The sequence below is a fragment of the Leopardus geoffroyi genome, chromosome A2 (assembly GCF_018350155.1).
Source record: "Leopardus geoffroyi isolate Oge1 chromosome A2, O.geoffroyi_Oge1_pat1.0, whole genome shotgun sequence".
Lineage (NCBI taxonomy): Eukaryota > Metazoa > Chordata > Mammalia > Carnivora > Felidae > Leopardus > Leopardus geoffroyi.
The window spans coordinates 53,219,740-53,232,573 of record NC_059331.1 but is presented as its reverse complement, the minus strand read 5'-3'; the positions used below and the strand labels follow the sequence as shown (position 1 = coordinate 53,232,573).

The window sequence follows — 12,834 nt, the reverse complement described above, 5'->3', positions numbered from 1 at the left end:
TACCAGGATGAATGGGCCTGCACGCCACATGTGGGCAAAAGGGGCCCCCATGCTCCCCTGTGAAGAAAGATGGACCCAGAGCCTTTTTTGAAGGGCTAACTTGGTGGGAGAGGTGCAGAGCCGATTTCTGCTTTGCCCACACCACTGCCGCTCTTCCGTTTTCTCCCCATGATCAACATCAGCAGAGTGTTGGCTGGATTCTAGGAGTTCCTATACATTCTGAGCATTGACTAAAGAAGTTTATCAAATGACATAACTGCCTGCACCTATGAGCAGACTTTAAGTTAGCATCCAAGCTGCAATCAGTCTTCAGCTGACTTTTGCTTTGTCTCCTGGAAGGGCCGTGATTTATACCCTTCTCTTCTCCTGTACTGTGAAACAGGTACTGGGTGTTCAGTGAGTACTTGCTGACTCATAACAGTATCATTCTCTGTTTTTGCTTCTTTTATAATAATTATTATACAGCAGTATAGCAGTGCTATACCAGACACAGATAGGTAGGTGGGTAAGTAGATGAGTAGGTAGTTGGGTCGAGGGGAGGTTAGTTATATAGAAAGGTCGATCATTTATTCCATCATTGAAACCTCACACAACAAGCCTGTTTGTTCAACAGACATTTCCAGTGTGCCTTCCATGTGGCACACACTGCCCCAGGTCCTGGGTATACACTGGTGAGCATGACGTGAGTGAGACTCCTCAAGGAGTTCATGTTCTCTTAGGTAGAGCCAGACAGTAAAGAAGCAGTAAGGTCATTTCAGAGAGTGGTAAGCGCAATGAAGAGAAGAAAATAACTCAAGATGAGGGCCACCGTAACGGTGGATAGTCAGGGAGGACCCTCTAAGGTAGTGATGTCTGAGCTCATATCTAATAGTGGCATGGAGCTTGCCCTGGGCTCCCAGGAGAAGGGCAGAGAGAGAGAGAGTGAAAGAGAGAGCGCTTCCTATGAGGCAGGTCATCACCTTGGTGTGCCTCGCTCCAACTTTCTCAGCTTCCACTTTTTCCCATTTCTTATCTGGTCTCCTCTTGCTCTCTTATCGTTATATTATTTATTGCTTAACCCAGATTTGGATCTGAGAATTTGACCAAGGATCCCACATTACTCCTTTCACGGAGGTTGGCTTCTTTTTACTGCAAAGTGTAGGACACAACACTTGGCATATGTTCTCCAGAGGGAACTGAATCCAGCCTGGTGTGGTCCCTAGCTTATATGTGAGACACTCTGCAAAGAGCATTCTATTAGCCGGTGGTTAGAACTGGGAACATACTTTTCCATTAAGACAACATTATATGATGGTTGTTCCTAGGCCAGGACACAGCACAATTAATGGTTACCTACTCTATAATATAATGGAATTAAAGTGGAATAGTGAGGATAGGGAAGGATCTAGGCCCTGCAGGTAGATACTTTCACAGGTATGAGACCTGCCTCAGGCCATGTGTTGAAAGGCAAGCTTTTCCTCTTGCCTTTCCTAGACTTCTGAGAACCCAGTATCCTTGAACTGATTGGATTCTAACCTTTCTGCAAATCACCTAAATCTCCCAAGCCCCTGGAATATTTCAAACTTTAAATTATCCACCAATCTCATTTTTATTTACAGCTTTGACATTTATTTTGCACCATTTCCATGTGAGAGACAATATGTTGTTCCTAACCTGCGTAGGTCAGCATTTCTCCCTGGAAGGGGGTGGGGATGGGGAGACAGGAAACAGCATCTCTCCATATTATTGGGCAAGTTTCTGCCCGTAGTTACTAGCAGAGACAAGAGCTGTCTGTATTACTAGTAGTAATAATAACCCCTTACAATTTTATATAGTATTTAAGGATCACTTTGCCTTGGGGGTCGGTCTTGATGGCTTTGTTGTAAATGATGGTGAGAAAGGAGTAGGTGGAAGATGAGAGCCTGAAAATTGGGAAGGCGAAAGCTTTCTAATCCTTCACTTATTCTTAGAAGTCAGCATTTAAGTAAACAGAAAAGGAAAACCAAATGAGCTTTAAAGGGTCACCTTGACCTTTCTCATGTAAGTACAAACTATTAAAATGACTAATTTTACATAATGATCCTGGTTTAACATTTATCAAATGAATCAGCGTCCCATACCTCATGAAGAATTAAAGCTATAATTTCTGCTCTAAGGAACTTCACATTAATAAACATGTAGTCATAGTGAGTCAGTGATAGGCTTAAAAACAACACATGTAAAAAAAGCAGGGAGTGTGAAAGAACACAGCTTGTTTAGGGAAGAAGGAATAGATAGATGTAACTGAAGTCCGTGGCTCATAGTAGGAGAAAACAGTAGTCATTATTATGTGCCAGGAACGACTCTCAATATTTTTGATTGAATAACTAGTTTAACCTTCACAATAACCCGTTCCTTTGACTGTGTGCTGATTTATTGCCCAATTTTAAGATTAGAAAACTGAGGCCCAAATCTGTCTAAGGTCATTTGTCTGGTAGGTTAGTAGGTAGTGGAGCTAGAATTTTATTTATTTATTTATTTATTTATTTATTTTTTTAACCTTTATTTATTTTTGAGACAGAGCATGAATGGGGGAGGGGCAGAGAGAGAGGGAGACATAGAATCGGAAGCAGGCTCTAGGCTCTGAGCCATCAGCCCAGAGCCCGACGCAGGGCTTGAACTCATGGACCGCGAGATTGTGATCTGAGCTGAAGTCAGACGCTTAACCGACTGAGCCACCCAGGCGCCCCTATTTATTTATTTTTTAAATGTTTATTTATCTTGAGAGAAAGAGAGAGTGAGGGAGGGGCAGAGAGAGAGAGAGAGAGAGAGAGAATCCCAAGCAGGCTTCACACTGTCAGTGCAGAACCCAACATGGGGCTTGAACTCACAAACCCTGATATCATGACCTGAGCTGAAATTAAGAGTTAGATGCTTACTAGGGGCGCCTGGGTGGCTCAGTCAGTTAGGCATCTGTCTTCAATTCAGGTCATAATCTCACAGTTCCTGAGTTCAAGCTCCATGTCCAGCTCTGTGCTGACAGCTCAGAGCCTGGAGCCTGCTTTGGATTCTGTGTCTCCCTCTCTCTCTCTGCCCCTCCCCTGCTTGTGCTCTGTCTCTCTCCGTCTCTCAAAAATAACTAAACGTTAAAAAAAAGAGTCAGATGTTTAACTGACTGATCCACCCAGGCTCCCCTGGAGCTACAATTTTAGCCCACACTCTTCACCATTTAACTTCACTGCCTCTCTGGTATTTTGGAGAAGAGGTTGTGCCCTGGCCAGGCCAGGCAAGGCATTGAATACAAAGGTAAATGAAAGTGGAATTTGACACCCTGTACACAAGCAGGAGCCACAGGTTTCAGGCATTGCAAGACGGTGGGAGATTCATTGCTGTGGAAAGATCATTTTGCCAGCACTGTGCAGGAGGTAGAGAGACTAAAACAGGAAAAAGTCTTACTCAACAAATAATGATGAGAGTCTCCTATGCCAAGCACTCTTTAAGCTCTGGGAATGAAGGAAGTAATTAAGGCAGGCATTGTCCCTGCCACTGTGGGGCTTTGATTCTGGTTGAAAAGTCAGTCAGCAAACGCATGGCAGCACTAGAACAGGGGAGGGAGGCGAATGTGTACATGTTACATTAGTGTAACCAGGGAAGGCCTCTGGGGGAGATGGGGGATGACATCTGAACTGAGCACCACAGATGAGGACCCATGTGGAGGGCCCCCTCCCACCATGAGAGCCGTGCAGGCAGACAGCAAGATAGTTAGGACTGTGTTCGCATTTGGCCGGCCGTGCATCCCCAGCCTCTGGGACAATGCCATGGGACATAGTGGGCACCCTGCACATCTCTGTTGGGTGGATGGACAGGGCGTGAATGGTGATGAGGGCTCGAACTAGAGCAGCACTTCAGAGAAAGGTACAAATTCAAATTCGTGTCAAGTCCTTAACTTCTTAAATCAAGTATCTTATTTTGTACCTTGCTTTTTTTTTTTTTTTTTTTTTTGAGACATTGTATTACTTCACCGAAAGCAGAATTAGTGAAGCGTTTAAGAGCTGAGACTCTAGAGTCAGAGGCCTGGGTTCGAATCTCAGCTGCACTCTTTTTTTTTTTTTTTTTTCAACGTTTATTTATTTTTGGGACAGAGAGAGACAGAGCATGAACGGGGGAGGGGCAGAGAGAGAGGGAGACACAGAATCGGAAACCGGCTCCAGGCTCTGAGCCATCAGCCCAGAGCCCGACGCGGGGCTCGAACTCCCGGACCGCGAGATCGTGACCTGGCTGAAGTCGGACACTTAACCGACTGCGCCACCCAGGCGCCCCTCAGCTGCACTCTTAATTTTTTTGTTTTTAGGCAAGTTTCTTAGCACCTTGTGACTCAGTTTCTTCATTTCTAAAGAAGGGTTTTATATGGATTAAATTAAATCATACATGTAAATGTACTTAACACAGTGGTTGGCACACAGTAAATGCTCAGCCATTGTTATCTTAGATACTTGGTGTTTATAGATACTAACACAGCCACTTGAGGTTGTAGACAAAAGAAAGAGAAAGATGGCAGTCAGCCCTGACTTTGAAGACTAGCTTTGTAGAAGTGCTTGAACCTCTCTGAGCCCATTTTCTTTTTGTAAAACAAAAAGAACTGTTCTATAATAAGATTTTCAATGAGATAATATATATAAAAGTCCCAACATCATACCTCATTGATAGTTGGTTCTCAGAAAATGATTACTGTTATTATTCATTACTGTTATCGTGTATCATTGCTGGCTGGGTAAGTTTTTCTTGAGACACCATTATTTGCTCGTTCAGTGGTAGATGGACACTCAGTTTGGCTCCATTTATCATTTTATTAATGACACTGCTGTGAATCACTTTGGAGAAATTACTTTGTAGGGGAAGGGGGCAGAGAGGGCCATGAACTTCCTTGGATATGTTCTCCAAAATGGAATTATATTGTTAGTTATAAGAATTACAAAACTTGTTACATGTTGCCAAATAGTGCTTGTCAAAATTAGGAGGCGTTAGAGTTCACTTACATCAAGTGGATTATTTGGCCCTTTCCTGTCCTTGAGAAGTAAAAAACACCTTTAAGCACTCTTGTGTAAAAGAGAGAATGGGTTTCTTTCAATGCCAGGTTGTCTGAATTCAGGCTCAGCTACTTCTAGGAATAAGACAAAGCAAGGAAGTTGCCAGTTGAGTGATTCTTGGAGGAAAAAAAAAATTAGTAATGGGTGCCAGCCCTGTAAAGTGTGAGTAAACATCCTCATTTCTGGACCCTGGTAAGAGCCAGTGAAGAAACTTTCTCTGGAGTGAGAGTTATTAAGTTTTATTCTATGAAAGTCACACCATCTGAAACCTTGCAAGCAGTGTCACTGGATAACTTGCATATTGGAGATTGACTATTTCAGTAATTTGGAAGCATATTTCTCTCTGCTTGCCAAGCTTGAGCTTTTGCTGAAGCCTCAGTTGGAACTCTGTGCTTAGTCACTTGGTAATTTCTGAGAAAGCAGTACTCCAGACGGGATATTAATTGTCAATAATAGCTAATGTTTTTGGATTACTTACTGTGTGTCAGATACTGTTCTAAGTGTTTTACATGTATTAACTCATTTAATCCCTGAATCTTATAAACTAGCTACTGTTATTGCTTCCATCTTACATTTGAGGTAGTGAAGCCCAGAGAAGCTAAGTAGCTTGTAAGCTTGGATTTAAACAAAAGTGGTCTGGCTCTAGAACCTTTGCTCTTACACAAAGAATCTGTGGTGGCGGGTGTGATTCCTGGTTCATACGTGGGACAGTCTTCCCCCAGGCCTCAGAGCCCTGGATGTGGCTCCCCACCTCCCTCCCTCCCCCGCCCCCACACCCACCTTGTCATCTTTTTCTGCTTGTGTTTTTTTCACTGCACTTCCTGTTGTCTGATACACTCGTTATTTTATTCACTTGTTGGTTTGTCTTTGGTCTCTGTTCCACTACTAGAATGTAAAGGGCAGAAATGTTTGTCTTTTTTGGCTCACTCTCTACCCATGCTTATAATGGTACCTGACACATACTAGGTGAATGAACAGATAAATGGCTGTGATACTGGTGCCTTCCTGAACCAATATCGTAAACCCGATTCCTCCCTGTCTCTTTCTACACTCAGCCATTTTGTGTTCACTCAAGTATGAAAAGAAAGGTGATTCAAATTTGTATCACCAAGTGCATCAGCTGTTTATTCTTATCTCATTCTCTTCCACATTATGAGTTAGTGGGATATGGTGCCTTTTCTGCCACCATGGAGATTATTTTAGGAGTTGCAATTTGAATGGTGTGTTAGACCGCCTCCTAGACATGCTGTCTTAGTCATCTTAAAATAGGTATTATTTTGTACACATGCAAAAGAATGAAGTTGGACTCCTAACTCATACTATGTAGAAAATTAACTCAAAATGGATCATGGATATAAGAGCTAAATCTATAAAGCTCTTAGAGTGACTTTGGGTTAGGTAGTGGTTTCCTAGATAGATACCAAAAGCACAAACAACAACAACAAAAAAATAGATAAATGGGAAAAATAGATAAATGGGAGAAGAGATTTACAAATCATGTATCTGATAAGGAACTAGTATAAAGAATTCTTGGAATGCAATAAAAAAACAAGTAACCCAGTATAAAAATGGGCAAAGAATTTGAATAGACATGTTTTCAAAGAAAGTATACAAATAGCAAGCAAGCACATGAAAAGATGCTTGGCATCATTAGTCATTAGAGAAATGCCAGTTAATGCCACAGAAACAGTGCTTCATACAATGGCTATAATCAAAAAGACAAGAACAAGTGTGAATGAAGATGTGGAGAAGTTGAAACCTGCATGCATTGTTGGTGGGATTATAAAATGGTGAAGCTGCTTTGGAAAAACAGTTTGGCCGTTCCTGAAAATATTAAACATAGAGTTACCATATGGCCCAGCAATTCTCTTAAGTATCTACCTAAGAGAAATGAGAACACATATCCACACGAAAACTTGTACACAAATGTTCATAGCAGCATTATTCAAAAAAAAAAAAAAAAAATCGCCCACAAAAGTAGAAACAACCCAAATGTCCCTCAGCTGAGGAATGAATAAAAAAATGGGGTATATCTATCCAATGGACCATGATTTAGCCATGAACATGAATGAGTATTAATACATGGTACAACATGACAAACTTTGAAAACATAACACTAAGTCATAAAAGACCATTTATTGTACAATTCTGTTTACATAAAATGTGCAGAATGGGCAAATCTACACATACAGAAAGTAGATTAGTCTTTATCTAGGGCTGGGGTTGGAAGGGTGGAGGGAGACAGAGAGTGGCTGCTAATGGGTACAGGGTTTCTTTTAGGGAGGCCAAAATGTTCTAAAATTCAATGTTATATAACCCTCTAATATATTGTAAAAATACTTAAAAATTGAATTGTATATTTTACATGTGTGAATTGTATGGTATGTGAATTACATCTCAAAAAATGCTGTTAAAAAAAAGAATATTATTCTGCCATATCAACATCCAATTTGGGCTCCTTTTCTTAAACACTACCACATAAGAAATTCCGCTTCCGTAACCCTCACTGAAATGATCTGTTTTCACAGCACTTACTGCCTCAAGCAGGGCGTATATCTTTATATCTCTGATGTCTGGCACAGCTTCTGGTACTTACTAGCCACCCGAATATTTATTGAACTGAAATAGCGGCAGTGTTGCAGTTAGTTTAAGAGGGAAAGTTAGCCAGTTATTATCTTCAAGGACTCAGGGCCTCCTCTGCCCTCTGTCCTTTCCCCGTCCCAAATACATTAGCACAGCAACAGTACTGTCTACTTTCCTATTTATGAAGCGTTCTCTACTGCCTTAACTCACTTAAATCTAAAAAGGACTCTGTGCGGCACCTGGGTGGCTCATTTGACACTGACACCCAGTGAGTGTCCACCTCTTGATTTCAGCTCAGGTCACGATCCCAGGGTTGTGAGATCAAGCCCTGTGTCAGGCTCTGTGCTAAGCATGGGTCCTGCTTGGGATTCTCTTTCTCTCTCCCCACCACTGCACATGCTTGCACGTTCTCTCTCTCTGTCTCAAATAAAAAAATAAAAATAACCTTGTGAGGTCAGTATGATTGTTATAGCCATTTTACAGAGAAGAAACCGACTCGGAAAGGTTAATCTCCAGTCCCCCTGAGACCCTGCCAGACTTGAGAGCCAGGTCCTTACCACTGTATGCTGTAGCCCCTTACATCCCTACCTTGGTAATAAGGCCCCTGACCACTGGAGGCATGCTAGAATCACAAAGCAGGCTGACTGCAGATGCTTCACAAGTCTCTGGGTTTGTTTCATTTCAAAGTTGAAGAGAAATTATCCTTTTGGTTACCCATTGTTACTAGACTGGCAGTTCTCTGGCTGGAGCGGTCAAGATTTAAACTTATCAGTCGAGGTATAAAATAAAAGCAGTCGGTTTTTCTCAGTCCCTGTGTTTTGTTGCAAACGTCTCTGGAGGTAAGAAAACTTGATTCTTATGATCAAAGTGCTGGGTCATGCTGTGCCCACGATTTTATTCATGTTGTTCTGAAGAAGCAGGTCATAAGCCCATTCGCTTGCTCTTCCCTGTGGCTGACCTAGTTGTGCTGCACGGCAGCTGGACAAATTCAGTTCAGCAGACATTTACTGATGTGCCTTCCCTGTGCCAGGCGGCGCACAAGGAGCTGGAGATGCGGGGGTGGAGAAGCCCCAGTCCTTGCTCTCAGAGAGTCCCTAGTATTTTCCAGGTCTTTCCTTTAATCACGACATACCATTGTTCTTTTGGCGAGGATTTGCATTAGTCGGCTTTTACATTTTAGTAAAATACAGCCACTCTTTCAGAAAGTTACTGTCTGACATACAAGAACACTTCGTGGAATGCACAGAAAGAGAAGAAATGACACAAATGTGTAGAACTCAACAATGATGCAAACTGATGTTTCACTTCAGAGCCAGCCAGGTTGGATTCAGAGTTGGATGATGTCCTATCCCTTCAAAGATCGATAGAATCCATTTATAGGCTCTAAATAAAAGCATAAGGATTTACACAAAGGAAAGTTAACCCAGCTCCTCCCCATTCACATTTGCCAAGTTAGCACATCAGCATCCCATGCATCTGTTTAAAAATGCTAGAGGGGCGCCTGGGTGGCTCAGTCGGTTAAGCATCCGACTTTGGCTCAGCTCACGATCTTGCAGTCTGTGAGTTTGAGCCCCGCATACCGCTCTGTGCTAACAGCTCATAGCCTGGAGCCTGCTTCGGATTCTGTGTCTCCCTCTCTCTCTCTGCCCCTCCCCTGCTCGTGCTCTGTCTTTCTTGCTCTCAAAAATAAATAAAATATAAATTTTTTTAAATAAATAAATAAATAAATAATAAAAATGCTAGAAGTAATGTGCCAACATTATAGAAGTGAGGGAAATGGAAGAAAATTGCAAAGTAGTGTAACACTAGTCACCTAAAATATCACTCCCCTGATACTGAGAGGTGGCTGGACCTTTGCACCTCAATCTCTTCATCTATAAAATTGGGAATACTTAGTATCTTCTTTAGAAGGCTTTGCCAGGACTAAACAAAGTAACAGTGCAAAGCACACACATACCACAATAAATGTGTACTTATTAGAGCAAAAATAACATGTTTCTGTAATCTTTTTGTCTTGTTTTCCCTGTTTGTTTTTTACCAAGTTTTCTTGTACTTTTGTGTCTTAGTTTCTTGCTTATTATATGATCATTTTCCATCTCACTGTGTGTGACTACTGTAATTCTTTAATGGCCATACGCTTCTGTGGTAGGGTGTGGGTGTACCACTGTAATTTATCCATTCCCCTGCTGTTGGACATTTGGGCTGCCTCCAGTGTTTCGGTATTATAAATGGTGTCTCAGTGAACAGTTGTATGTATGTAGCATATTCACTTACTTACTGGGTCATTTCATCTCCGTCCTTGTTGCCCTGATGCTAAATGGGGTATAGAATACTATCTACCTGAGAGGATAGGGATGTGCGGATTGAACAAGGTAATACAGCAAAGCACTTGCAACAGTTCCTGGCCCTTCCAGATGCTCAGCGGACATTACCACCTGACCTCTGTTTGGGTCTGTTTCTTTAGGCTCACTCTCCAGAGATGGGGTTGTCTCATTCCCTGCTTTCTGAAGGATTTTACCAGTTGATGAAGTCGATAATATTATATGAAAGGACCGATTTCTCTGCACTCTGGCAGTCATCCCAAGATGTAACTATGTTAACTCTCTTTCCCTTTAAAATAGTGAAAAAAATAAGTTTGTTCATATTTGGGCAGCCTGTTATGACCGGAACACATTTCTGCTCACTGCCCTGAACAGATCTGATGTGCCAAGATTGGGTTCCAGAGGCTGTTTCTAAGTCTGTTTTCATGAAGCTTGCAGTCCCCCGCTGCTTTCCATAAAATTGTAGCCTAAATTGGTCTTCGGAAGCTTCAAAACCCAGCATATTTTATTCCTTACTGAAGCACATACTATTGGGTGTCTTTATTTTTTCCAAAACAAAGCAAAAGTTTGCTCTAGGAATACCTGTAGTGGCCCATAAGAATTTCAATGATCCCTCCTCTCCTGTCTCCCCAGAGGAAATAAATTGGCAAGGTTCACCGTATGTTTGGGTTTGCCCAGTTTTTACTTATCCTAGTGTAATTATTCATCATGCCACCTTCACTCTCAGAAGCGACCTGGTTTGGATGATGAATTACACTGTCACCTCTTCCCCAGGAATTTCTCAGCAGCTGGGGTATCTCCCTACACTTGCTACCTCACCATTTACACGGAGGACTTTCTCCCTGTCCAACAAAAGCTTCAGCCACAGTGCTTTCTCCCAGGTAACTGGGAGGTCCTCACATGTGCCCAGCCTGTTTTGAATGCACATTAGCCCAGTAGGTGTTCCCTCAAGTTTTCACATTTTATCATCTCCCTCCCCTCCCCCATCTTGCTGATAATTGTCATAGGCAGGCCAGGGCACTTAAATTTATGTCAAAAGTAGTGTTATCCTTCAAAACTATATATTCTGCAGCTCAATTCATCCTCACATTTACCTCACATGTAGGTAAATGTAACATTCCTCATTCCTCACCAGTTGCAACTTAAAAAATGATACCTGCTTTCAAGAAGTTCATCTTAAACGTAAACCTCTTCTTACTAGAACTTTTAACACTCACTGCTCTTGCGCTCAAATATAAGGTCCTTTTATATTCATCAAGTATCTCAGAGGCACTCATGCAAACACAGGAAAAAGGTTCAAGCTGAGTAAGCAGTAGCAAGTAGCAATAGCAAGGACGCATCTAAGGAGACACACAACCCCCAGCTCCATGATTGGTCCCAGGCAGAGTTTTGTTCACAGGATGAATCGTCATAAGTATAGGACCTTCTACATTGGAAAAACAAAAACAGGGAAGCCTGGGTGGCTCAGTCGGTTGAACGTCCGGCTTTGGCTCAGGTCATGATCTCACGGTTCGTGAGTTCAAGTCCCGTGTCGGTCTCTGTGCTGACAGGTAACAGCCTGGAGCCTGCTTCCGATTCTGTGTCTCCCTCTCTCTCTGCCCCTCCCCCACTCATGCTCTATTTCTGTCTCTCTGTCAAAAATAAACATTAAAAAAATTTTTTTAAAAAAAACAAAAACAAAAACAAATCCGCTTCTCAATGGTGATTACCTTTTGTGCTTAGGTAACTAGCATAAAGGGCTTTATGATTTGGAGGCTCTCTTTTCCCCTAACAAGCATCCACATTCCTTGGGTAATGTATTCACGGCTTCAAAGAGGAAAAGCAAATGTTTTGAATGTGGGATGCTGCTATCTTGAGCTAGTGCAGGATGAATTTGGGGCTGTAGTTTATAGATTAGGATGTGGACTCTCAAGGAAAAATTTGTTTTTCCATTTGTTTTAACCAGGCGACTTTCGGATGGTGGTTGGAGAGGATAAGACAAAAGTGTTGAATATTGTGAAGCCCAACATAGCCCACTTTCGTGAGCTCTATGGCAGCATACTGCAGGAGAATCCCCAAGTGGTGTATAAAATCCAGCAAGGCAGACTGGAGGTAAACTGTGTGTGGGAAATAATTTACATTGTTCCTAAGGCAAGAGCTATTTTAAGAGGAAGAAGTAAGGGTTAGAACAGTATGACTAGTGTGATAACATTTGCAGTTTAAAAAGTAAGTTTCATATGGAAACATACTCTTCTGTGTATTTGGAATAATGCTAAAAAGTAACACAAGAGACTAGTAATAAGAGGCCACCTTTGGGGAGAGGAACCAGGGCTGACATGGGAGAGGGACCTGTCTTCACCACGTTTATCTTTTTTTGCCATTTGAAATTCTTATTATGCATACTAATTACCAATCAAAAATGAGTGAAAATAAACTCTCAGATTTACCTTCTTTTCGTCCCCAATCCCATTTGTGTCCCCAGATGTAACCTTACTGACAGTTTGGCATATATTCTCCCAGATCTTTTGTGTGCATTTTTGTATTTATTTGTACATATACACCTGTATGAAGAAGTTTGGTCTTTGGTTTTGTTTTATATAAATGGACTTTTACTTACACATATTATTCTGATGCTTATTTTTTCCCCAGTTGTTATGTTTATTATGTCTTGGAACTTTCCTTTTGAAATATCAAATAAAACTTTCAGAGTATCTTTAAAAATTATATTATTAAGTATTTGAAAATAAGTATTAAAGAACTTTTCCTTTGAGGAAAGTGATTTGGATTTAAGGGTTTTTTTTTTTTCTTTTTCAACGTTTTTATTTATTTTTGGGACAGAGAGAGACAGAGCATGAATGGGGAGGGGCAGAGAGAGAGGGAGACACAGAATCCGAAACAGGCTCCAG

General features: G+C 41.6%; 1 protein-coding gene across 7 annotated transcripts in view; it reads left to right on the top strand.

Moving 5' to 3' along the window:
- The window catches only part of TAMM41 (TAM41 mitochondrial translocator assembly and maintenance homolog), a 50,800-nt gene that overhangs the window by 15,612 nt on the left and 22,354 nt on the right, over window positions 1-12,834 (top strand). For 5 of the 7 annotated variants that reach the window (XR_006716040.1, XM_045493824.1, XM_045493822.1 and 2 more), the window contains one exon: window positions 11,895-12,040. The exons of the other annotated variants lie outside the window; for them this stretch is intronic. Coding sequence is in view for 4 of the 5 variants with exons in the window: in XM_045493824.1 (XP_045349780.1) it covers window positions 11,895-12,040 (146 nt within the window). In the remaining variant the exon portion in view is untranslated. The remainder of the gene's footprint in view (window positions 1-11,894; window positions 12,041-12,834) is intronic. 7 annotated transcript variants of the gene reach the window in all.